The 26,669-nt window shown below is 47.5% G+C and overlaps 1 protein-coding gene across 1 annotated transcript in view; it reads left to right on the forward strand.

The window, feature by feature from the left end:
- The first annotated feature begins 687 nt into the window (after window positions 1–687).
- The window catches only part of LOC119405215 (sal-like protein 3), a 153,794-nt gene continuing 127,812 nt past the window's right edge, over window positions 688–26,669 (forward strand). Inside the window, exon 1 of the mRNA XM_037672029.2 lies at window positions 688–1,013. Coding sequence (XP_037527957.1) covers window positions 929–1,013 — 85 coding nt within the window. The 5' untranslated portion in view covers window positions 688–928. The remainder of the gene's footprint in view (window positions 1,014–26,669) is intronic.

Below are 26,669 nucleotides of genomic sequence, written 5' to 3' on the forward strand. Positions count from 1 at the left end.
GCCCCCCGGCGGACGACCGTCGGACTCAAAAACGATCGCCCCCCTCGGCGGTGAGCGCGAGCGCTCGTGCGCGCAGAAATACAGAAACGAAGATGGGGGGCGTTGCGCAGGCGTCAAAGGGTCCCCGCTAGTCATCCAATACGCGGCCGGTTATGACGGCTCCTCGGTTGGTGCCGTGACCGAGGGGCGGCGCTCTCTGCGGCGGCATCCCCTCCCTTCTTTCTTCGCCCACCGCCAGGGCCGCAGCGGCGCTGCGGGCGCTCCGATCACTCGAGCGCTGCTCGCCGGCGAGCCTCCATCCCAGCTCTGTGGTGTCCCGCCGACGGTATGGCGGGGGCCCCGCTGCGACCGGGACGCTGCTGTTTCTGACCGCCTGGGCGCCCAGACCGCGGCCGCCACCACCGACTACGAGTGCCGCTGCAAATCAAGGGGCACGTCTTTCGTCGGCCGGCGAGTGCCAGCCGCCCCTTGAACACCGCGCGCGACTGTTTGGCTCCTCACGTGGACCCCCATCCCGTGCATCTTGCGAACCTCGTGCACAGCGACCCCTGCAACTCTCGCGGCGTCGCCCTCAGAGACCGACGCTGTTCAGCGGACCTTGACACTGTTTGGAACATTGGCTTCGAGTCTTCATCAACCTGGTGCTCCGGCGAAACTTCTTGGGACGACAGGTGCCCCGGTGCGACACCTGCCAGATTGTCGTCGGGGAACGTGTGCAAGGCGTCGCTTTGCGACCGCGTGCACTCTGCGTGTGTTGTCACGGACGAGCATCGCTTGCCGTAGTCACGCTGGAGAACTTGGTGTGAAGCGCCGATCGCCGCTGGCTGCAGACTCGAGTGACCGCCAGCCGGCTCGAGGTTAGCTGGTGCCTTGCTGCCTGAGGCACGTAGTTGTCGAGTGTGGTGACGGTACCGCGGTCCAGCTGACTATGTCCCGACGGAAGCAAGCTTGTCCCAGTAGGCACATCGCGTCACCAGCGTCAAGCTCCCTCTGCGTCGGGAATAGCCACAACGGTGAGTGCGCCGCGCGTGAAACTCGCGCCGCTTCCGCTGTCAGGCCTGTCGCGGCAGCGCCTGATGGCGGAAAGCACGTGACACCGCACTTACGCTGCACACCTTTAGCACACAAACAGTTGCATCCGGACAAACGGAGACGGGACCTTTCCTCATCGAGTTTACCTTAACGCGGTCTTTTCAACAGCCCTCCGATAGTCAGGTGCATCAAAACGCACTAGCGCCGACAGTGCGTAACATTCGCACATGAAGACGACAGCTTTTCACTTGACGGCAGCTGCACTTACACATATGAGCTTTAGAATACCCTTAAAGAATGCCTTTTGACTACATCGTTGCTTTATCATGTGTTTCAAAACTTCAGCCTTGAAGCACATCTGCCTCATCACGCAATTGACCCCTGTGTCTCATCTGGAGCCACTGAACGGGAAATGAATTGCGTGCCTATCAAGTAGTGATTGCCCTTGCAACCATGAGACCATTCATACAATGATGTTTTAAAGGCTGGATGCGCTGCCACTGTACGTGAACATATATGCTCTCTTTCTACCAGAATCAGAAGCATAAGTTACCATATTTTGTAAGCACTCCGCATTCATATTTGGATGCCACAGTGACATGCAATGCGCGTGGGACGCCTGACGCATGGACTACCGCTGGCAATATGTATTCTCGTTCTAAAACTATACTTATCTACTCATAAATTCGATGCTTCTGGCAGGGATTGTGGATTAAATAACATATGGCGCAAGCTTAAAGTGAAAAAAGAAAAGAAAGAATGTGAGGGGGGAGGGAGATGGAATGTGAGTCTCTATAGTGTAAGTGGCACAATACATATTTGTTCTGTTCTATTTTTCCTATATTCACCGATGTGCTTAGCAAACACTATAGCTGCAGGACGCGTGTAATGTGCGTGGAAAAATAAATGAAGATGTAGAGTTGCATTTTCTTATCCAGCGGAGCTTAAGAAATCGTGAGGTGTAATCACACAGACCCGTAATATCTATTGCAAACCAAACTTAAAGGTTGGGTAGTTTATAAGGAGTCGTGTTTGCTCATTCCAGTGACCTATAAAGATGGTTGTGTGGGAGCTTCACTGGCAACGGAACACAGTGGGCGTAGCTGATACGAGCAAATGTATACAGTTATACACCGCAATTCTCAGGAGAATAAGAGCGACTCAAATGAGAACGCTTTGTAGACACAGTGCGATTCTGTGTTCGTTTCATCCGCTGTTTGTTACCCTCTGACAGCATACAAGCGGAAGGCGGCTGTAGAATTACGTCGATATGATTCTATCCCTTGCTTGGCTTTTGCGTAACATGACTATGGAACATTTTCAGCACTATACCGCATAGCACTGGATCTGACAAGCATGATTTATGTCTTGTTCTGCTTCTTTTCCTGCGCACATTACGGTTCTGCTCTAACATTCGTGGCGGCAATGAGTCTTGATGTTAATTGCCCAAAGAATACTCACACGAAAAGACGCGAGAAGCTTTTCATCGTGGCAATCAATAACTGGCACAAAGAACTTCGAGACGTATGTGTAACATTTTCAACCCCTCAGCTCAAAGACGCGCGCACATACGATCCAGAGTATGGAACATGCCCTACATTGACTTTCAGCTCGGTGCTGTCACGCCATGGACAGACCTTGTAACTAATTCAATACTTATGGCTGGTGTATACGCTCGCATATGTGACCTGGGAGAATTTTGTATCTCGAAGATACGCTAAAGATATCCTTACGACATCTCATATCGGGCATCAAAATTACCCAAGCTAATCCCCGCGGGCAGCGCAAATGTAAACAAGATCAATATCCTGCGTGAAAACCCGGACATATAGCTGTCAGAAATAGGCGACCCACGCAAACTCTCCTATCCGCGCCTGCGGCCAAACAGCTTCTGGATTCTTTACGCTACAAAAATCAGAAGAACAGCAAACAAAACACACGACCCTATCCCATATTATTTCCTTAGGGGTAATACGCCCGCTGTGTTTGCAAATAGCAGCAGAAACGTGTAAATAGACACTCGTGCATGGCTTACGTGTTTGAATCTTGGTCGCGAGCAATATCTTAAGAGTCGCACGCACGCACATTTCAATTGTCCTCGTTCGTGCGCTCTTGTCTGACTGGAAATGCACTCGATCGCGACCAGGATCAAAAACGTGCTCGCAAGTATTGTATACGCTTACCGACGCTGCATGTTTTCGTCGAATAAGAGGTGCGGTCAGCCATCTACTTTTTCTTCTCTTCACGGGTTTGAAAGGAGATGCTTTCGTATTGAACGGAGAGGGGTAGGGGAGGGGGTTGCCTGACAGGACGAAATACACAGGCTGCCGAGAGTTTCCTTAATGTTCGCTCTTGTGCTCTCTTTCTTCTGCTCGTACACAGTGGTCACGTTACTTTCCAGGCTGTGCGAGATAAACTAGGCGCGCACTTCTTCCTTCTAAAACTCATCGGCTGTAAAACGCGTGCGCTGAACTGTTCGAGAGGATCCGATCGTTGGATCGCGCAGTTTCCTGCTCCGCGCGAGGTTCGATCACGCTTATCGCTTACCTCTGCGCTAGAAAAATTTAGTTCAACCCTGCGCTGGAGCTTTACCGACAGCAAGTAAACTTGGTTGGAGTGAACGAATCCAGAGAGTAAAGAGTACACACGCCGCTGATTGCGGAAACGGCAGCTCCGATTTCCTGTTGGATGCAGAGTAAAACTACGTGCTGAAGCATGCATATTTAACCGTGGCTGAGGGGGCGTTTACCAGCAGTTACTGTGGTCGGGAAACTATACTTGTCACTTTAAGGCGCGACGGGACGCAGCTTGCTGAAGGCTTGAGAACGACGAAACAAGCGGCTCCTTTTTCCCCTTCGCCACTGCTGTTGCTTTGCTTCTCACTCTCATGCCTTCCCATCCTTTAGCTCAGTTTCGTGCCCTTTCTGCTGAGCGCTTCCTTAAAGGGACACTAAAGAGCAAAACGATTTTTCTCGCATTAGTAAAGTGGCCTTCCACGATACCAAAAATACCACACTTGCTGCTAGAAGACGCTTAATGAGCGAAAAATGCGCAAAAAGAAAATACAGGTGGCGACGCCACCTTGGAATTCCCGCACCATTTGCCGTGACGTCACATATTTTTGACGGCGCCTGCTTGGGCCTACGTAGTTCCTAATCGGTTAAATCGAAGTACATTGTCCTCTGAGGGGGCCAGAGACTTGATAAAACGAGTTTGTGGAAATTTTGTCGAGCCAGTGGCGCCAAAATACGTTAAATGCTCTTTGAAATGTTTTACGTCATGAATTACAAAGTTCGGCGCGAAATTTAAAAATGAAACTTTGAACTTGGTTTTCTCCGCTAATAATAAAACCTATGGTGGTGAAATAAACTACACAAGAGTTCTCCGAGCACACTTTATCAATCTAAACCAATCCATTGTTTCTCTTTAGTGTCCCTTTAAACCTCTTCACTCGCAGCAGAGTGCTTGGCCATTCGATGCACATGTGCCGCCGCTGTGTGGAAGTGTGCTTGCTGAGATGAATTACCGCGTGTTGTTATAGTATGGTCAAGCATGCGCTTATTTGATGTGCCATGAGTGCCTGACCGCATCAGTTTTTTTTAGAACCGGGGATTTTATGTAATACCAGAGTTATACTGAACGCCTTTGCAGGCAGCCACTGATGTAGGTCCACAGAGAAACCAATCCGCTTGAAGTCATTGCACATGATATCTAAAATATGACCTAAATAAAGGCTTGTAAAAAAAAAAGGTTTTTCCTCACGATCATGGGACAGAGGGGCTTGTTTCAAGTGAAACATGTTATCCTCTGCGGAAACAAAGTAGGGAACGTGATAAACGGTCAAGTAAAACGCAGAATAGATAATGCAGTGAAATGCTCACGTTTAGCGTTTTATATGCACGTCTGGAATCCATGAAAACTGAAAAACCGGGCGCATGGCAGTTAAGCTGTATTGTAGTGTTTACGGTCGCTCTGTTATTGCCCCGTAACGTATACGTATAGCATTCTTGTGATAACCTCACCTAAGATGTTCAAGCATGTTTACATTGAGAGCTGAGTTACCTAGTACGTATGAGTGCTCTATAAGTAGCTTCAAGAATTTATCGCATGTGTGCTGGTGTTTAAATCCAAACAGTGTGGAAGTTTAGGGCAGATGGATGCTTGAAGTGACGAAAGGTCGCTGAAAGGAGAATGTCGCTGGAGCCGACGTTTCGACACGTGTACTTGTCTTCACCAAGGCAGCTGGCTTGTCTTGACGAAGACAAGTCCACTTGTCGAAACGTCGGCTCAAGCGACATTCCCTGTTGAACGATTTCTCATGACATTGCTCTTTGTGGCTTTCTTGTAACCATGTAACCAAATTCACTTTTCGAGTGCGAAAAAAATTATTACGTGCGACATCGCACCGTTACTTAAAATAGTTTACGTTTGTCATATTTCTCTGTAAAAGCCAAGACGCCTTATTTGCCGATTGTGTCGTAAGTGATATTGCATACCAATCATTTGGCCCAGTTTTCTCCCTTTTTTCTCGCTACTGACATACACAGACGAAACTCTATGCTAGTGCACACATTTCTTGTGTCATTGCGGGTAGGCTAATTTAATCATAAGGCAACTTTGAAGACTCCATATACATTTTGCCTGACGCAACTGTATACGTCTGTGAACGTGCTTAAGCACAAATTTCTCGATGTATAGATCTCATGCTTTGTGAATAAAAAGCGAATGAATTATCGCATGTCGTCTCCATGTGTCCCCTCTATGTGGCATGTAAATATCAGATGCCTCAGACATTTCTTGACCAGTAGCGAACGACCTGCTCTGTGCTTGAAAGAGCGTCACTGATGGCTTTTAAGTCCAAGGCCGGTCGGGCGTGGCAGTGCACAGTGTACTAATCTATCAAAATAAGTGTTCGTTATCTACTTTCGTATGTGTGTATTTGCTAGCATTGTTACGTATGTCCTCAAGTACAGCACAGAAGATAGGGATCACAATATATGAATGCTAATCCAAAATTAAGATTACCTTATCTTGATTTTGTTCGTTGTTCCTTTTATCTAAATAGGCCTAAACTAAACACACACACACGCACACACACACACACACACACACACACACACACACACACACACACACACACACACACACACACACACACACACACACACACACACACACACACACACACACACCTCAAAATATGTATAATTTGTAAACACGAATGTCATAGCATTGTATCTATTCAACCAATTTGCCAAACCTGACTTATTCGTACGGAGCACATAAGAGCCCTTCTCAGAAAAGAAGTGATCCTGACACATCTCTCAGGTTGCTTAGCAATGCGATTTCTTCTTGAAATCCAATTTCTTTTGTCAAAGCTAGCACAAGTCCTCTAAGCTCGTGTGCATCTTTTTGCTTGGCCAAGTATAGACGTCAGAAACATGTCGCCTGCATGGCGTTTTCTTCAACCGCCCCCTCTAAGTACCGTTCTCAAGTCTTCCAGGCACTGCGCTTTATTCTAATAGACGAATGGCGTGTGGCTGCGCTCGAGAGCACAGCCAGAACAAATACTAATTTTTCTTTATGCCTTCTGCTTCTTCGCATGATGAGCAAAGCTGATAGCGTGTTCAATGCGCGGAACGTGCAGAAAACTTCATGACGCAGCTTAAAAGCATCATGTGCCACACGAATACCGGTAGCGCATGCACCTCGTGAAACTCGGGCTTTCAAATTTTGCGCATGCAGTCTCGATGGATGGACGAGTGCCGCGAGTCCTTGGGGCAAAAAGCAGCGACGGAGAAAGAAGAAAGTTTCCATGCGCTATAATCCGCAACATGAAGGGGCACGACGAATGCGCGTAGAGTTGGCACACTTTCGCCCCGCGGTCGGCCGACCGTCGGTTGGGTGGGGAGGACGATCGAGCTGGCTGCCGAAAAGCAGCGCTGATCGCGGCTCACTCTTCCTCTTGTGGTCGTGAGAGACGCGGCCGGCAAATGGGCCCGAACCGTGAAAGCGAGAGTGTCGGCCCTCCTTCGGGCACCGGCAGCGCGCGGCCGCATCGTGCGCTCTCTCCCCTCGCCGCGCGCGCCTGTGTGTGTGTGTGTGTGTGTAATGATAGTTTCGCATAGGCGATGACCGTGTAAACGGAGGGCGGGAAGGCTGCCGGTTAGTGCTAAGTTGAGACATTAGCCAGCCAGTCGCGCCGCCGCCACCCCTCGTCGGAGCCGCCGTTTAATAGTCACACGCGTGGCCTGCACCGATGCACGTTCTATGGCCGCGGGGGCTGTTCTCTCCATCTTACGTCTCTTTTTATTCTTTTTCCGGCTGCGCCCTTTCGCCATCTCTGCATTTTCTTTGTGTTATTGCTCTTTCTGTGCGCCTCACTGAACTGATTTAGTCTGACATGATCAAAGGCTCGAAGAAAGTAAGCAGGGAATTGAACCTGTTCCCATTCTTTTCCCATTTCTCCGGGAGCTGTATACTCAAGTTTAAGGAAGCTGAAATTTATGGACAACGTCACACTTTCAGCGTACAGCGGTATCTCCCCGGCTCATATATGTTGCCTCTCAATCTTTCCTGGCATGGCCACGTCATATATCTTATTAGGGACGTGACACACAGGTTGTCTGAACAGGAATAAGCTCCTCAGACAGGCTGGCCGACGTCTCGATACGCGGTCGTGCCTTTTCCAAGGCGTGTTAGTTGAGTTACGCTCGTTACGGCGATGTGTCTAAAATTCAGCAAAGGCAGTATACTTCCAGCTGTTCTAGTTACATTGCTGATAAAGAAATCTAAATACGTACATGTAAGATTCCTAGTGCATCACTGGATAAGTATTCATTTGCATCAACGTCATAATGAATATTCATTTTAGGCATATAACTTTTCCTTAGGCGACTTGAGCACAGCCTCCCTGTCAGGCTTACCTGCACGTTACGCTCAAGCTCAGTTGCGATAATGCGGTCAGCTGCAATAAAAACAAGTAGAATGGGCGATAGGTATAGGCGGAGCTTGGGGACCACGAACAGCCACTATCAGACGGGTCCACTGTTACAGGGAACGCTTGCGTGAAGGGAATTTCCAAATTTCGCGCTCTCGAAAAATCCCAGCGGCATAGATCTGTACAGGAGTACTGGTGGTTGACAGTTCAGACTCTTTTTGATAGACTAGTGCCGTGCATAAACAATGTTTCCACGTCCAGTTGCAGTTAGGGGGCCAGGAATATGAAAGGTACTAATTCCAGTGTTCCCTTTAATTGAAGAAGACAGGCAGACTGGGCGAGCTGGGAGATTTGTATGATGAATATAAAACAGCGCTGACACACACTGCACAGTGTGTGTCACTTCTTGCTTTGTCCCGTATGTTAAGCGCTGTTTTATGTTTATCATGGCTCCCTTTAACAGCGGACCGTACCGTACATATATGCTAAAAAGATGTTTTTCGCTCCTACTAGGCGGTCCATATTGAAGGTACAGGAAGATTCTTAACAAGCCTGTAAAAAGAATGTAAGGATTTGGGGGGGGGGGGGGTCAAGTCTCCCTCTGGCTACGCCAATGGTCATTAACACGCCTGTGATATGTACAAATGTTAAGGATTGTGGGGACTTGCACTCATATTTAAATAAACTTTCGGTAGATGGACTTTACCAGGAAATTCAGTGAAGCGTCAAGCGTCCCACACGTCAACGAGTGATTGCCACGAAACTGCGGCAGTCACTGTTTACCGGTGGTAATTTTTTCACAGTAATAAGACTGATTCTTGTCACGGGCCTAAACTCTCAAACTCATGTTCTAAGATCATATACACATTTGGTGCTAACAGGGATGAAAGTTTAGGTCGCTGCAGATGCCACAGGAAGCATAGGAAAAAACAAACAGACAGACAAGAAAACGTTTGGATTCCCCAACGTATGACATTATTTACGTGAATTCTTCAGGGCTGCTTACGTGGTACCATACTTTGTTGATGCTTTACTTTCGTAAACTCCCTAATTTACGCGTTCCAAATTAAGCATTCATTAACCTTACTAGATTTCCGTTATTGCTTAAATGCGTGTACTACACGTTCAATGTATTCATGTTATATTGATTCATGAAATTGAATCATTGACTATTCGCGGTTCGAGTAGCTTTTCCTTTGCTTTCAGATGTCCCGGTGTCCGCATAACCGCTTACGCTTTCCCCCTTGTCCTACGATGAGGTTGTCATTATATCCTCCGCCATCTTTGGACAGAACATGATGTTTTCAAAATCTTGAAACAATGGCCAGGTGAAAAAAAAAAAGCACAACAAAATTGTCCATGCTGGAGGATAAACGGGAGGCGCACCCCTCCCACGCACACATACACTGCGCTTCCCCGTTAGTTACGCCCTTTTTTTCCCCTTCATTGGTCACCTTGCGTCTTATTCAAACGCTTTATATGGATTCCTTCGTATTCTTTTTCTAGACAAGAGTTACCAGCAAGAGCGACGACACTGGTCTTTGAGTTTACTTGCCCTGCGGTCACTTTCCAGCGTTTGACTTTTGTCTGCGTTTCTGCCTGCCGAATAACTCATCCCACCGAAACAGTGTACAAGAACAAAATATACGGCCCATTTAAAGTCAACAACGCTCCGGCTTTCTCGAGTCTGTGTGTTTGGTCACGCTCGCGAGATATTTATAAGGCACGACTCTGTGCGCCGGATGCCTCGGCTGCTCAGAGAGTACCGGGACGCGCGCATATGGCAGCGCCCATAAAGCCAAGTCGTGGTTCAGGGATCTCGACGAAGAAGAGCCAGAGGTTCCTCCCGCCTTGCGTATATGAAGTCGAGGCGGGTCTTTTGGAACCTGTCCACCTTCCCTCCCAGCCTGCAGGTCGAGCGCATCTTTCTTTCATAAAGTTAACGCGAAAACAAACACGGGTTTTACGATACATGCTTGATTGGAGGCGCTGTAGTCTATGCGTACACGGATCCGCTCACGAAACTGTCAGGCCTGTCGTGCACATAGCTGAGACAGTATAATAGTGGAAACGAGGGATTCTGACTCCCCTCAGATCTTTTCAGTGTACTTTTCTTTCTTTCTTTCCTTCTTTCTTTCTTTCTTTCTTTCTTTCTTTCTTTCTTTCTTTCTTTCTTTCTTTCTTTCTTTCTTTCTTTCTTTCTTTCTTTCTCTTTGGCACCTAAGTCATTGTATAAGGAAGTTGAACGGTCAGTGTGAACGGTGAGGTCACTTCTTGCTTTGAAATAGTAAAAAGTGGGGACAGCGAGCTGATGTGTTTCTAGATTAGCCACTTCGCAACAGAGGTACGACAGGGGCAAACTGAGCCTAAAGACATTGAAAGCAAGGGGTTACTGGCTAACTGCTCGCGGGTGCAGTGTTTCAACTGCTGTACATATAGCGTGGAAAAAAATAGCGGACAGCAATGCCACTCGCAGCAGACATTTCTTTCACACTGATTTAGCGACACAGCCACAGTTATTGCGCTCTTAATTGCCCTGAAACAAACGCTTTGACCAAGAATTAGATAGACGAAAAATTCGACAGAAAATGGGTGTAGACATCAGCAGCATAAAATGGCAACCACAGTATTATAAAATCCACACAAGTATTAAAATTAGCGTGTCCCGAAGTAACACACAAGTTGTAATAGACACCGTAACGGGGATCATAAAAGATTCGTTTTGACCTCTTGAAGTATTTTAACGCAGTCGTAAATCAAGCACACGAGCCTTTCTTATTTATTTATTTATTTATTTATTTATTTATTAATTTATTTATTTATTTATTTATTTACATATGATGCCATCTTGCATAGCTAGATATTGCAGGAGTGAGATACATACATAGTGTCATCCGAATGAATACATATTAGATGCAAAATGGAGAATGAGAGCAAGCGTAAGCAAACAATATCAACAAGCAAGAAAGCAAAACAATATCAGGGTAAGATAGTTCATTATTGAACAAAATTAGGCAACTGCTCCACAAATTCATCATTTGATAAGTCTCGCAAGGATTACTCAAGGCCATTCCAAATCCCACTAGTACGTGGAAAAAAAGGAAAAGCCAAAACAATCAATTGATGAATTCAAAGGAACCATTTTAAGATCATGACTTATGCTGGTGGGCCGAGAAGTACGGCTTTTGAAAACAATAATCGTGTTGATGATGGCTTTTTCATGTAGCACTTTTATGCAACAGAACAACGCGCTCACAACTACGTCTATGAGCCAAAGGTTTTTGGCAATACCTTGCTATAGCATTTAGTGCGGGTGAAAAATGGCGATCGTAACGGTTATTATATGAATCTAACCTCTTTTTCTGTTTTTGCTGAACAGACGCCAGTACCTCTATTTCTTTAAATTACTTTGGTGACCACACAACCAACGCATACTCAAGTAGAGGCCTTATTAGTGATCTCTATGCCGCCGTCGAAATGCGGCCGACGCTTCCAGCAATCGAACCCACGACCACGTGACCAGCAGCAGAATGCCAAGGCTATGCAGTGAGTAAATGCGGAGGGCTAGCAATGCACACCCACTCGTTTTCTTTCTATCTAACTATGTACGCGCAAACATACGCTGGCCGTGTATACCCAATGATTTTAATTATTATTGTTTTTGTCGTTGCAAAAGCAAAATCTTGCACCACGCATTGTGTGTGTGTGTGCGTGTGTGTGTTTGTGTGTGTGTGCGTGTGTGTGTTTGTGTGTGTGTGCGTGTGCGTGTGTGTGTGTGTCTGTGTGTGTGTTTGTGTGTCCGCTACAATTACACATAACATCATTGTCCCCAGTCGTGCCTGTACAGTTGTGCAAGCGCCCCTTGTGAAGCTGGTCGTCGGTATGCGTCACATTCCATGTACAGCATAGACAATCGCTTATTATTCAGGGCTATTGCTTTCCTGTATCGCCTACCAATACTGTTCATCACAAGGGTCTACTTGCAGGCCGAAACCCATGCTTGTACTTTTGTAATGTTTCTCTTAAAGGTCAATGACTGAAATAAGGTCGTGCGTTTCCCAGTATGCGATTATCAAGCATATACTGTTGCCGTAATAAGAAACGAGTAAACTACCGACATCCGCCTCGAATGTTAACGTTCGGGTAACTAAAAAGAATTGAGGTACTCGGCGACATCATCACCAACTAGACATCCCCCCGCTCCAAATTCCTCAACTGTAGCGAACTATATTTCGGGACTCAGTTCCTGTATTTGTGTTTACATCGCTGCACGTAAACTCTAGTTCTCTGTAATCAATTCCTGGGTCAGGCAGTATCAAAAACTCCTTTTTCGCTTCACTCTCATATAGTACCTTGCTGCAAAACGATTATGGCTAAAGCACGCTTATCGCTGCCTTCGACCATGTGAAGCCTATATATGCCAGAAATTTCTTATTGCACGATTGATTACAAGTGTGCTCTGCAAACATCAACGGCAAGTGGTCGGGTTTCTTTCAGCTGCGACCGCTGCAGCGCTATTACTGCCTCCCGTTGCACTTGCGCTCGCACATCTGGCATATGCCGACGGAAAAGGGAAGGCACCGAGCAGATTTTATTCTGGAAGGAAGTAACTGATACACTTTTCCATATAATCAACCAGAAACAAGACGGTTCAATGTTCTCAGGAAACCTAAAGCCCGTTTATCAGATACTAATGTGTATACGGCTCACGGTGTGCCGAATGCTAGAAGCACCCTCTCGAAACTTTTGTCCGGAGTAGAGTTCGATCGCTTCTACTTATTATCCTTGTCCCGCGGTTCCTTTACATTATTAAAAATGTAAAGGTTACCCGCGCATAAATAACTGCACGGCTGCAAGCGCAGGTCGTATAATAGCAAAATGTGAAGGAATGTCCCCATCGTCAGAGTAATTGCGCAAGGCAAGCCGGATTGTTTTGAATAAAACCTATTAATATTCCCCTCTCTGCGGCTTCCTGCGCACCTTCCGAGGCGTCCCGCCGCCAGTCCGCGCGGCGCTCTCTGCCCTCTCTCCTTGCCACCCGCTGGGAAAACAAATCTTCTGCATTGGTTCTTGCTGCCTGACTCCCCGTCGGTTATGGCGCAACAACTCTTACCAAATGGTCGTCTGGCTTACGAAACTCGCCGCATGAAGACCTGAGGTGAACAGCCTCGGACTCATATTCGTGGACGGTCCTGGAGCGCGCGTGCTGGCGGAGGGCGCACGCGACCACCAGAAGGGGCCCGTCCCTGCATCGCCGCGCCCGGCCTCTCGGCCGCCCATTTTTCTGGCGTTGTATAACGCAGACTCGTTTCCGTAAGATTCATGTTGCCAATGTGGGCGCACTTTCGCGAGGAACACGCCGACAGGGCTTACTACTCATTCGGGGGAGTCTTCGCGAACGCGGTATTTATTAACTTTATGGAAAAGCTGTGCAGTATACAAGTAGAACTTGAATTGAAAACGGCAAAGCTCAAATTCTGTCAACGTTAAACTGTGTACGTTCGTAGGCATGGTATAGTTACGTGCAGTTGAGAAGATGACACCGAAGAACTGCCATGCGGCTGTATATAGCATAAAATGGTGGGTAGCCGTGAGAAAGGCAAGGCGTTTCGCCACCGACACTTGTATGGCTGCTTTGGCAGAATGACACATAGCCTGCTGCCGGGCAGGGGCGCGCGGACATGGTGTCCGAGCATGCGCTGGTGCGCGCGCGCGCACACCAGTTGCGCGATTTCGATCAGCTTTCTTTTATTTATTCTCCGCCAAGGGCGGCGCGCATCCATGGGCGCCGTGTGTATAGGCGCGCGCGCCGCTTTGCCGGATGCACGGTTCTCGTGATGCAAGGTGGTCGTCGTGGGGAGAAAGCTTCTAATGGGAATTCATAAAGAGCAAAGATGAAGGCGGCCCCTCAGAGGGGAGCGCACGTCGTTATAGGCATGCGAATACTGCACTTCTGACAGCTCATTAAACGAGCCGGACCCCCAACCCCATGCGTCCTCGCGGGGATGCGGCGTGCACGGCGTGCACGCTCATAATTGTTGAATGCGCCCGGGAGGGGGCGGTTCCCCGTCCCTGGATGGGCGAGTCTCGGCCGGCCAGAAAATACACGCACGTGCTCACCTGATGAACTGCCACGACCGCGGCGTGCTTGTAGCCGTAGATGCCGAAGTTGGTCTGGCCGGCCTTCGTGCGCCGCGCTCGCTCCGGTGTGCCGATGTAATAGTGCCGGACAGACAGCCTCGGGCTCCCAAGTGGTGTGCAGCTCCCATCCTCGGCGTTATGTCGAGAACCGCTAATGTGTTAGCATTTGTACGACTCGTTGCATTTAGACATCCCGTCTGCTCAAGTCGCTGATCTCCTAACAGCGAAATGTGTGGGGCATGAAATTCCGCGCCACCACATATTCGGTTAAAGATAACACAACCGCGTAAATCCTCGATTACTGCTGGCACCCAGGTTTTCAATTACGCTAGAGGAACCTGCAGACGCCATCTAGTACACATCATGAGTATGATGAATAATCTAGCTATGTAGGAAAAGATTGAAAAGTTGGGCTATATAAGAGCAGCATGCTTGGCTGCTTACAAATCTCAGGATATGGTTAAGTGCAGCCTGTGATAGGCAAGACTACTCCGTGCCCTTCTATGCGGCACAACTGCCAGTTTGCGATTCCGGACGTAGTCCGCTTGGAAAATTTGTCTTCTCACAAGACTGGGTCTCCAGAAACCATTGCACCTTAATAGTATAGATTGGTACTGACACAAAGCAGTGTTGCAGCAGTACGCATCCCAACGCATTTTGTAGCAATGCATGACATAAGCTAGTACTTCTGTTCACTCGTAGGGGAGTCTCGTAATGCGAAGCAGATGCCGAGATTCATAAGGAAGGGCATCAAGCGCAGCTTGCTGCGCGTCCATATATGGAAGCGTACATAGCCAAATGTCACATGTCGTATCTGGCCCGTTCGTACCTATTAACAGAGTGCGCTTGTCACATGCTGTCACGCTGTCACAGGAGCCTGGACGTCATAGATGCGTGTTTGCTAAGTGGTATCGGTAACATCGAGTAATGAAAGTTCCCGGAAACATACGAGACTTAAAAAACATTGAACACACGGTTAAATGGCGAAAAAGTTGTTATATTTGTATTTCACAGATTATAGTTGCTGTGGCTTTCGGACCCTTTCTTGTCTCAAACACACTGCATTTTCTTTTTCTGACTGGCCGCTGCAACATTCTGGCGGCACTCTTGCTTTTCTTTTTTCATTTATTCCTTCCTTCCTTTCTTTTTTTGTTTTTGTCGTTCGGTGTGATATTGTATGCCCTCAAAAAAGTCCCACTAAGCAAAAATTTTATTCAGGATGGTTTGGGGCCGTGTCACAGCAAAACTTTCTTTTGGCACTGTTGAAAAAAGAAGCCAATCATTCATCTCGTCGTCGAGCAAGGGCGAACGCCTCGACTATCATTGAAGCTAAAGATACACTGAAATAGTTGCACAGACATCTTGCACAGGCAGCTGCTTTTTCTTTCAATCTGTAAATATTGTGCCCCCATAGAAATATTTAATTTGTCATTCAGTCCTTAGTGGGGAGACAGTCACAAAATGCCGAGACTGGAGCAAAAAGCCGCTTTCCAGCAGCTTGACAAAGAGCTTCCCCGCCCTGGTTGTATTTATCAAGGAAGATTTCATCGAAACACAACGTAATCACTTGTGGGGTTTCAACGTACAAAAACGACGATGCCTATGAGGCAGGCCGTGTATACTGGCGTACTCGGCATTAATTTTGACCAACTGGGATCCATTGACGTGCATTCAAATATAAGTACGTGCACGGTGTTGCGTTTTGTTCCCATCGAAATGCACCCGCTATGGGCGAGAATTGAACCCGCGTCCTCGAGCTTAGCAGCGCGACACCTCTACATGCTAAGCTACCAAAGCGGGTATCAGAAAACAACACATACGTGACATGTTACATTGCAATATCTAAAAATATTTAAGCATTTTTGTAATGGAGATAAATGTTTCCATATAAAGCACGGAAAAAATGATCGGCATGTAAACAAATAAGTGGTACATACTGCAATACATTGAGTTTCCATAAACCGTCGAAACTCTATCAAACGCAACGTGCATATCGCACTCGCGTACAAATGTCTGTCAAACATGTATGGAACAACAGTTAATCTTAATTAAAGTGGTTGAAACGAGTCAGCGGTGTTGTACACATATCGACTTCTCCATTCCCCGAAACGTATCTTGTGGCCAGCGTTTCGTCGTGCGTAGAGCAGCTATCGGCGCTTAATTGAAGCGGGCTAAGTTCATTCAATGAAGAAATATGTTTTTTATGTGCTAAAGAAAAGAAAAAAAAAGAATGCATTGCCTCAGTCACATTTGTGAATGCCTCAGTAGCTCGCCTCAATACTTCTAATATTTACCTCTCGCGAAGCCTTCTCACCGAGGGAAACCACCCTTACGGCCAACTTAATTCCATAACGAAGCCACTTTCGTCTTTTTTAACTACGAAGCTGTTCTAGCTCGGCGTAAAGTGTGTGACCGTGCCCGAAAACTATCATCATCATGAACGGGTATGTGCCGCAGAATTTGGGCAATACCCACTACTCACCGCTACGGCGTGGCCTGTAATAACCCCGAGAACGAGCACAGAGAGAGAGAGAGAAACAAAGATATAAAGAAAGAGGAAGAGAAAAATTGTTGCCGAAAAAAAATTCTTCATGAGGCGGGATTTGAACCCACGTACCTTCGCTCCGAAGACAAGCGTCATAACCATTCGGCTATCCAGGCATGCCAGCAGAGCACAGCATAACCTTGTATAGGATAGCGTAGGCGAGCGCCCTAACCACTCGGCTATCCAGGCACGCTAGCAGAGCATAGCATAGCCTTGTATAGTGTAGTGTAGTGTAGCAAGGGGGTGGGAAAGGGAAGTGAGCGTGAAGAGTAGAGATGTGATGGTGAGGAGGAGGGAAAGGAGGATGGGAGAGAGTAAAGAGTAGCACAGAAAGAATGAGAAACATAAATACAGAACGAGGAGGAAGCCGCGCATCTCGTTGCTGGACGCGTCGGTCGACGGGGAGTACGAGCGGCGACGGGCCCGTGCTTCGCTGTGCCAAGTTTCGCGCGACTTAGTGCAAACTGGCCGCAACTTTTTCTCTTTTTTTTTCGTAAAAGGCTCATCAAGGAAGTAGCCGAAAAAGCGACCTTTAACATGGCGGTGATTCAAGCGGCAGCGAGATTATTCTAACTTCAGCGGATTTACTACTTGGCTTGGCGAATTTTTCTTACAGGAAGTCTTTTTCAGAGGAGGGCGGAGCTCTTGGGAGATTTGCCACAGAGGTTCTTTGCGCTTATTTTGAGCGGATTGATCACAGACCTTAGCAGATTTTCAATGGACTCTCCGTTTTAGAGAAACGGCAACATTGATTTTTTGAGCGTATAGTATTTGACAATCTATAGATGCGGCGCTCAAATGAATCTCCGCGCAAACATGCGTAACCGAGGAAACTTTTCCGCGCAAATTCAACGAGGACACATAACACAAAGAAAGAGTACGTTTCCTGTTCTCGTTGAATTTGCGCCGAAAAGTTTCCTCAGTTATGAAACCAGTATACCAACTATCTCAAACCAGGATTCTGCTAGCGCAAACATTCCGCGCGTATCTTTTATTTCAAAAACGGAGTATTCTCCAACAATACTTCTGCAGCCAGCGCGAGCGCTAAGCCCTTCCTACAATGGTAAGGTCGCAACCATAATAATTTATTTCTCTTACGCTTAACAATGACTCCTTCAATATACCAATTCCATCTTTCTCGTTAAAATTCTGTACATCGGATTCTTAGCCGATTCACATTAATATATGAGCCGGATTGTGTAGGTGAAATTTATTGCTGTTCTAGTCTAACTTTTGCAATCAAAAAAAAAAAAAAATGTCGAGATGAGCAGCGAGGCATCGGTCTTCTGGTTCTTGCGAGCTGTCATATACATTCCACTGTTTTCTTGGTGATGTTTCCAAAGTTTAAAGCGGTTACTTGTAGGTCGCCTTTAGCTTACGTCTCGGTTGTGCTGGTTCACAGCGTTGTCTCGCATAGGGCAGGAATGGTTCGCAGAAGCTGACATGCTACATGGTGGGAATACAGATGCCGTAAGCATTTCGAAACCTGCCTACAGGGAAACGGCAACGTGCATTGAGAACCGCGGACATGTATAGCGAGGACCACATAAATCAGGAAATGGATGGAGACAGTAAAGCAAGAATTGGGATAAACGGTGTGCATGTTAATATAGACGTGGACTGAAAGCGGGAGACGTTTTGGCTTATTGCGTTCGATTGCAGGAACTGTGTCAGGGTGTAATGAAAAGCGACAGGACGCACGCTTACGCATCCGCACGTAAGCGTCCAGCTATACTTTAGGCAATAAGTAATAAGCTGCTGGACGTCACTATAGCAAACCACGTCAGAGGGCTGTACGAGACAGAAGACGTTCATAAATACACCACGCAGCAACCGTATATAGCTCCATCAAGAAACGGCACAGCGGCCGCTTGATGCCACTCTTTCCTTAAGGAGACCTCTACGCGCTCGGAGAGATGAGACTGGAGGAGGGTAGAAGGGAAAAAAGAAAGGACGGCTTAGGGAAGAGATCGTTTGAAGGGCTGTGCGGGGACTGCATACCAGAAGGAATATCCAGAGTATAAGAGCAGAACAAACACATCGAAGCGGAGAGGGGTCGCGTCGCCTAGCTCCCCACGACGCATGCGCAGTGAAGCGGCAACGGCGTTTGGCCCCTGCCTGCCACTGCGTCACGTGTCAACATTGGCTGCATTTGCATAATTGATTGCGCAGCGCGCTCTCCGTGCGTCCACTCCCTCGAGCTAGGGGCGCGTGCACGGCCCGAGGAGCCGCCGAGTCGGCTTCCACGCTTAGCGGGATGGAGCCACCCCTCTTGCAGCCGCCGGTGGCTGGAACTGGCAACTCCGGGTCGCTGCCTCCGGTGCCCTGTGTGTTACAATATTTCCTTCACTTTATTATTCAGGCTCCTTGTTCGGGGGAGCACGGAGCTGCACTGCGAGTAATTCCACGAGGACGTCTGCGCCGTGCGACGCCGCACGTATGGCTCTGGCCGCGCTCACGTGCGCCGAATGCAGCAGTCGACTTCTCTGCGGCGGCCTTGTATTGTTTTATGATTATGCAAATTTCACGCCCCCTAGGCACCTGCCACTTTTGGCTGACTGAGCAGGAGCGATGCGCTACATGGTCTTCCTTTATTACTATTATTTGAGGCACCGTATTCGCGTCGCTTTCTTTCCCTCTGATGGGGCGGCAAGTGCAATTCGAGCTCAGTGAAGTAGGCGACAGCACGGCAGCTTATCACATTTAAGGCATTCTCCCCCGAAGCGCTCCCCCTCCAGTCACGTATAGCGTTGAGAATGGTTAAGCTATTTTTTAATCATGTATCTTCTAAGCGCGTTACGGCTTTTCTTCTTCAATTCGTATTGCAAAAACAAACGAGGCTGGCGCCTGAATCAGGGGGCAATTGTGAAAGATACATGATATGTAGCGTGTGTAGTGTTTTTATTATAGCTATAACGAAACTCTTACGGAGATAACTGGAGCGAAATGCTGAATAACGTTGGTTGATAATCTGTAAGAAATTGCCCGGAATACATCATCCGACTTGGTTGGCTTAGGCGAGACTTCCGGAAATACACAAGGCCAACGGTTCAATTTTAACAGCATAATATTACCGACGCGTTGTGATAACCTGCAGCTACGCATTTGTTTGTGGGTGAAAAACAAAAGTTCTGAAAGTAAATCGTGAGCTTTGATACATATTATTTCTTATTTGTGGGTGTGTAGCAACGTAAGACATACTCACCCACATTACCGCGTTATCTGTCTGGCATGCCCTAGACTAACGCTTCGCTTATTTTCTACAGACGTAGATCCGGCGCGTCCTTTTCGTTATTGTTAAGGAATGTTAAGTTGTGCCTTAGTAAGGCGGGCTCGCCTCACCTGCGTGATGATTTTGGAGACGTCATCGAAGTTGCTTCTGTCGCAATACCGCGATGCTGGCCATGTACACTTGCACATGTATAGGACTGCGGTAGCACATGCTTTGTGAACAAAACAATAATGCAAGGACAGGCGCGCAGAAGTACGTAGTCGGCATAGGTTGAGTTCAGTATTTCAGAGCAACGCGGGCCAACAGAGGTGGCAGTATAGCTGTCAGCTTATGCGACCATATTTGTGCCCCGTCCCCACCTGAGCGATGCCGCAACTACCTGAAGCCGGACCTGAGACCTACAGTGCCGTGCAGCAGAGTGCCACCTTAGCGGAGGGTGGCATATATGTCGCCCATTATAACTGGGCTTACCAGGACGTCGGTCGATAGGCGAACGTCAGAATGTTGCCCAACTGGAGTTATTACGTGAAAGCTGCGTTGTTTCGGCTGTTTTGCATCGAACTGCCGAGCTGGCCAACAGTGACCAACCCTGACTAAAATCTGAAGTAATGATGATGCCCGACTCTTCTGACGCTATCATCGCTCACGACATGGAGTGCTGTGTATAGCTCGTCGCATGGGCAAGAACGCTTGTCGATGATAACAGAATGCTTTACTCGGCTGCCACGTCACTGCTCTCTCTCTCTCTCTCACTGTCTCCGAGGGGAATTCGTGTTTGGGACGAAGCTTGTAAAGGTTGATCAAGGCCACTATCACGCACCATTCAACTTCCGCGTATCTCCGCAGTTGATAATAATAATCATAATTGTTGGGGTTTAACGTCCCAAAACCACGATATGATTACGAGGGACACCGTAGTGGAGGGATATTTCGACCACCTGGGTTTCTTTAATGTGCACCTAATATCTTCACAGTTGAAGAGCGGAAACTGCACAGATGCACAGATCTATTTTTTTTTTTTCCAATAAGGGGAAGGGTGTGGGAGGGCAACCTTAGGTGGTGATGACTGCACGGATGCCTCCAATGAATCATAATAAATATATTCGCGTCCCAGTGAGTATTCAACGACACAGTTATCTACCAGAAGCATTGAAACGGGGAGTATCCATTCCATTTGCTAAAAGCAGGAATTCTCGCTATAGAATGTACAGATCTGTACATTTGGTAGCTCGAACAAGCGCGCGCACATGCTTTCCACAGGCATCAAACGGGCATGCGGCATGACGGAGGGGCAGCTACAAGAGTTAATACAGTGGTTATGCAGTGGGGCATATCTCATACTAAGGAGTGAGATGTGCGGCGCTCTCTCCCTCCACGATTTTCGTTCATTTCCTTTGGCCGGTAATTATTTTGACGGGGAGAGTTGGGATCACCATCTCTGCCAGCTTTGCTCACGGCGAGCTTTTACTTTTTTTTTACGTGCTGGCGGGTTCTTTTAACTAACCAGTACACCTTGTTTCTTCAGATAAAAAAGAAACAGTGACGGCTAGTGCTACGCACACAAACATTATGGGAAATGGGGTCTCAGCACATCCTCACAACCCCCCTGTATTTATGCTCGATTGCAAAGACGTATTACGTGGTCTTCACAGTAGCGTCTTTTATTATTGTGATATCATTATACCTATACACTGCTTCCTGAATGGCTGTATAAGAGAAGGCGACCTCGACGAAATTGCACTCCGCGTTGTTCTAAGTCATTTAGTCCTGATTGAATTGATTCGTTAATACGTTATAATCGAATTGCGAACGCTGTGGACCGCAGTCAAGGGAAAGTCTTATTATTCGCACTTGACCCAATTGGCGTGGTTCGCGGACGCGCGCAAGCGTTCATTTGTTTGCATCTGGTGGTCACGAGCAGTATCATTTTTTTAATTTCCCGAATGTAACCTGGACTGAGAATAGTCTTCTGAACACCTTGTTTTAGCTTGTGTACATTTTGATTAAATATTATAACGCTGCTTTCCTTACTGCCTTTTTTTTTTTCTTTTTGGCAATAAAGGTGGTGGGAGGAAGGGTTGCCCGCAGAGCAGCAACAGCGATAATTGCGAATAAAAAGTGTCGGCGAGAAGCGTGTCTATGCAGCGTGCAGGGCCGTCAGGCTTACTTCATTCCTAACGCGTGCGTGTAACACCGACCGCGCCTGTACGTTTGAGAGAGAGAGGGAGAAAAAAAAAAGCACAGACGAAGAAAGTAGCTACGCGCTCATTTGTACGAATACCGCCTCATTTATTGACAGCTTCTGGCGCACTGCTGCAGAGACGGCTGCCGACTTGCATCCGCTGGGCGTGTAATTAAACGGGGCGCCCGTAATTTCTCGCTCGCTCCCGGGGGCGCAATATGCGCGGCAGCGAGGCTGGGCGGCGAGTCAATATGCGCGGCCGTCGTCGACTGCCGCGTTGTTTTGCGCTGCCGGAGCTGCAGCTCGCTGCGCAAATATTTAGCGGCGCGAAACGCGCGCTCCTCGTCGCCTAGTGGGCGTCGCGGAAGAAGTCGCGTCACTGGGGATGTAATAAGCGAACGGCCTAACTTGTCGTCGCGTGATTCCTCCTGTGTACACACTACGAGGGCCGCGCTGGCTTTTGCATCCACGTGTACACGTGTACCCAGGGCCCCGAGATGAAAGCCATGCGCGCATACGCTTGCCAGCTACGTCATGAATGAGCAGCAGCAGCCCGTTGTAAGTTCGCTCAAGCTTCCGGTGCCCAGCATTACCCGCGAGTCGCATTACCCGCGAGAAAGCAAGCGCTATAGTGCCTCGGTACGTGTAGCCCGTCACGATAGATAGATAGATAGATAGATAGATAGATAGATAGATAGATAGATAGATAGATAGATAGATAGATAGATAGATAGATAGATAGATAGATAGATAGATCTATCTATCTATCTATCTATCTATCTATCTATCTATCTATCTATCTATCTATCTATCTATCTATCTATCTATCTATCTATCTATCTATAGATAGATAGATCTATAGATACGACTAGCCATGTGTAAGTATGTATGGCTGGAGAGCTAGTATACGGCGGCGCTGCTGCTCCTTAGAGTTACTGTACATGCTATACAGTAACTCTACTGCTCCTGAACGCGCAGCGCCATCTGTGTCGCCAGCGGAGCACTCACAGACTACGCGGTGGTGGTCGCGGCCGCAGCTGTTCTGCAAGAGCAGCCTTAGTTCACTTTTTTTTTTGTGTATAAATGCACTGTGCTGACTCGTTTACTTCTATTTTTCTTCATGCCTGAAAACTTTAAACTACAGCTGTCTAGAACTGTAACCGAAGAGGATTGTATCATGGAAATTTGGAGCAAAGCCGGTCTGTCAGTGACTGCCGTTAACGTGGATATTCCACCGACCTTCCTCCCCCTTTTCATCTCAAGGCATTCTAGAAAGGCAGAAAGTTCTTAGTGCCACTTATCGCTCAAAACCAGGCTATGAGCCCTCGCTGCCACAGTGACAAGAAAGGAAGAAAACAACAACACAGCCGCGTTTGTCGGAAACGAGAACAATGTGTGCCGTTACGTCTCTTGGAAACACACACACACACACACACACACACACACACACACACACACACACACACACACACACACACACACACACACCACACACACACACACACACACACACACACACCACACACAACACACACACACACACACACACACACACACACACACACACACACACACACACACACACACACACACACACACACACACACACACACACACACACGCGCGCAGAGAGACAGAGAGAGAATTAATTTCGGGCCATGAGATTGTGAACGCCCATCCTTTCGTCGCTGGTTGCAATCTGCTGGGAGAGCGTCGCCAGTTCGCGCATGACAGCGCCAGCGAGAGGTGGCGCTGGACAATTTTTTGAAAATCGCCTGCGACTGGCAGTATTGTCGCAGTCGTCGAGCTACATTATACCACAAGCGGTAGATGTCACCTGCTCGAAAAATTTGAATACATAACCGCCTACTTAACACGTTACAAATCGCTATTAAACTTTTGAAATAGTTTCCTTATGACACATGTTTCAAATAACGAATTGTAACCGGTAAACTAAGAGGCTGTATACATCTGAGGGTGTAACGGTTCGGAGATTTGCGTTATCAAGGTCGCGGTAAAAATACTTTGTTATTCAAGTTATTGTTTCAGCAAAACGCCATTTTGCGCATTGAAGCAGAAAACGCCCACGTCTTTAGTCGCACGCTATGGAAATAACTCGAAACTGGCATGAACCTGAAAATCCGCTCGAAGTGAATGCAACGTCTGAACTCACGGGCTGCAATTTGTAAACTGCAACATGTGTCGTAAAAGAACCAGAAAAGTAATCAATGAATTTCTGCCAACTAACCGTTTCTGTATTTTATTTATCGCACAAATAATGTCCGCCAATTGGGGTAGTCGGGCTCATGGATCACAGTGATACTATTGGTCACAGGCTATTTTTAGAAATTCTGTACTTAAACACAATCCCGGAGCGTATATTGAATGAGCGTCGCTGGTCTCTTCGTCCTCATACTTATATTCCATCCCCTTTTCCCATTGCAAGGTAGCTAACAGAGCTCAGCTGCATGGTCAACTTTTCCTTTAACTCTTTTCTCTATCTCTTTCTCTCTCGTTAGTCGTCGGATTTTCTTTGCCGGTGATCAGGTCGATCATCCGGAGCAAGTATAGTGCCTTGGGGCGGGCATGGAACGATTCTTTGTTGTTGACGTAAATCTCATTCGTTTTCTGCTGAATGAAAATTCGTCATATATGATTGACTTGTGTCAGATTTGATCCTTTCTCTTTTTTTTAGTGGTTAGGTAAATGTTAGTTTTGTTTTATTGAATTGATTGTTTATGCACCTTCTTTTTTAACTACGGTGGGGCGGATCCCCCTTGTGCGTATAAGCCAGTTATTGAGACGACAACACAGACATCAAGAACAACCACTTACGGTATTTCAGCTACTCTAGTAGTATGTCCTTGTCCAGTTCCTCCATCTGGCGAACGTGATCCCGCATACAGGGCTGCAAAAGGATCCCCCGAATGTAGCTGGCAAGTAACGACTCTCTAATCTCGGCAAACTCGGCTCCTTGTTTATTGATGTCTTAAGCACTTACTGACCATTGTTACTGGAAGGCCGTGACGTTGTGGCAAAATTTTCGCTACACGTCTTCCGCTTGGCACTACATGTATATCAATATACAGGTAGTTCCGGTTGGCTGCCCTTCACAGAGGGAGGGAAGATCATTCGGACGACTTTCGTAACGTGTATATATATATGCCATAAGGAGCGAAGCCGCCACTGAAAAGCATATCACACCACGCGGCGCGTCCTCACGCCCCCTTTTCTTTACATGATCATCAGCGCCAGTGACTATGAAAACTGAGCCGGTGGTCGTTTGCTTCGTGTCATTCTTCAGCTGTTGCGTGTCTCAATAGAATGGCTGTCGAGGGCGCGAACAAGTTGCACACTCGTTGCCGCCGCTGTATGAATGAGAGCCAGCTGCTCGGTGTGCGTCCCGATAGCGCGGGGCGGCATTCACGGCTCGCGGAGTCGCGTGTCAGGAGGGGAACCCGCGTGGCGCTCAGGGTCCCCTTCCCTCGCTTGTCGTGCGGTGCGCGCAGTCGGGCTGAGCAGCGGAGAGAGAGAGCCGAGCCGGCGTGATGTGCAGGATTACTCGACGGGCCAAAGGCAGTCGGAAGTCCCATACCTTGCCATTAAGCTCTTTCTTGTCCATTACCGGCGGCCGCAGACATCTTGCAAGGAAGACACGACCACTGCTTCCTTCCATGTTTCAGAGAACGCCCCGAGAGGTCAACTCTCCGTGTTTTGTTTTGTCCCTGTGGAAATAAATGCAAACGAGACCAAAATCTTAACTCGCTAGCCTTATCGCGGTTCGCACAGACTGCAGTATGTACCTGGTTTCCTTTTATTTCTCTCTTGAAGCAAGCTGACCGGTCCAATTTATGTCGAAGATAGCGTTGCGCCCGCCGCGGTTATTCGGCGTTTTTCACTCGCCCGGCCGAACAGGTGCGGGTGCGCTGTATCAGCCGAGAGTTTCAAAGTGGTCACGCACGTTTTAAGCTGACCGCGGTGTCCTATAGAGGAGGCATGATAACATATCTTTACTTGCATGCTTTCGTGCGAGGGGGACTTTACTTAGCATATGTGTTATTTGCTTACTCGGGGGGCCTGTTACATAGGGTGTCCCAGCTAACGTTAGCCTATAGTTGATGCACGATATTTTTTTTATTATTTTTTTCTTATTGGCCATGTAATTAGTGCACAGCTGGCCGAAGAAGACAGATTAATGGACACCGTATAAGTATCACAGTCTTATAATATAAGGTGTCAAAGTCGTATAATATACCACCTTCTTTCTCTTTTTTTTTAAGATTGATTAAGAGTTAACAGGGACACTCAGTACTTTGGCCCCCACCCACAGGGAATCATAGTTGATGAAAAGAGGTGATAACTGATTCACTTGCCAACTTGCCTCTACCAGTGGTAACTTTATATCGAGGACTTAGTGGCACTACAAATCCACAATCGATCTGGATGTCCTCGTTCGTAAACGCAATTAGGCTGTTCAACGTGCGATGTTATTGCGATAGCAATTATATGGACACTCTGGGCTGATTTTTGCCGTCGCCGTCGATGTCGCTGTCATGCCCCCGGATATATATATATATATATATATATATATATATAT

Source organism: Rhipicephalus sanguineus, chromosome 1 (assembly GCF_013339695.2).
Source record: "Rhipicephalus sanguineus isolate Rsan-2018 chromosome 1, BIME_Rsan_1.4, whole genome shotgun sequence".
Lineage (NCBI taxonomy): Eukaryota > Metazoa > Arthropoda > Arachnida > Ixodida > Ixodidae > Rhipicephalus > Rhipicephalus sanguineus.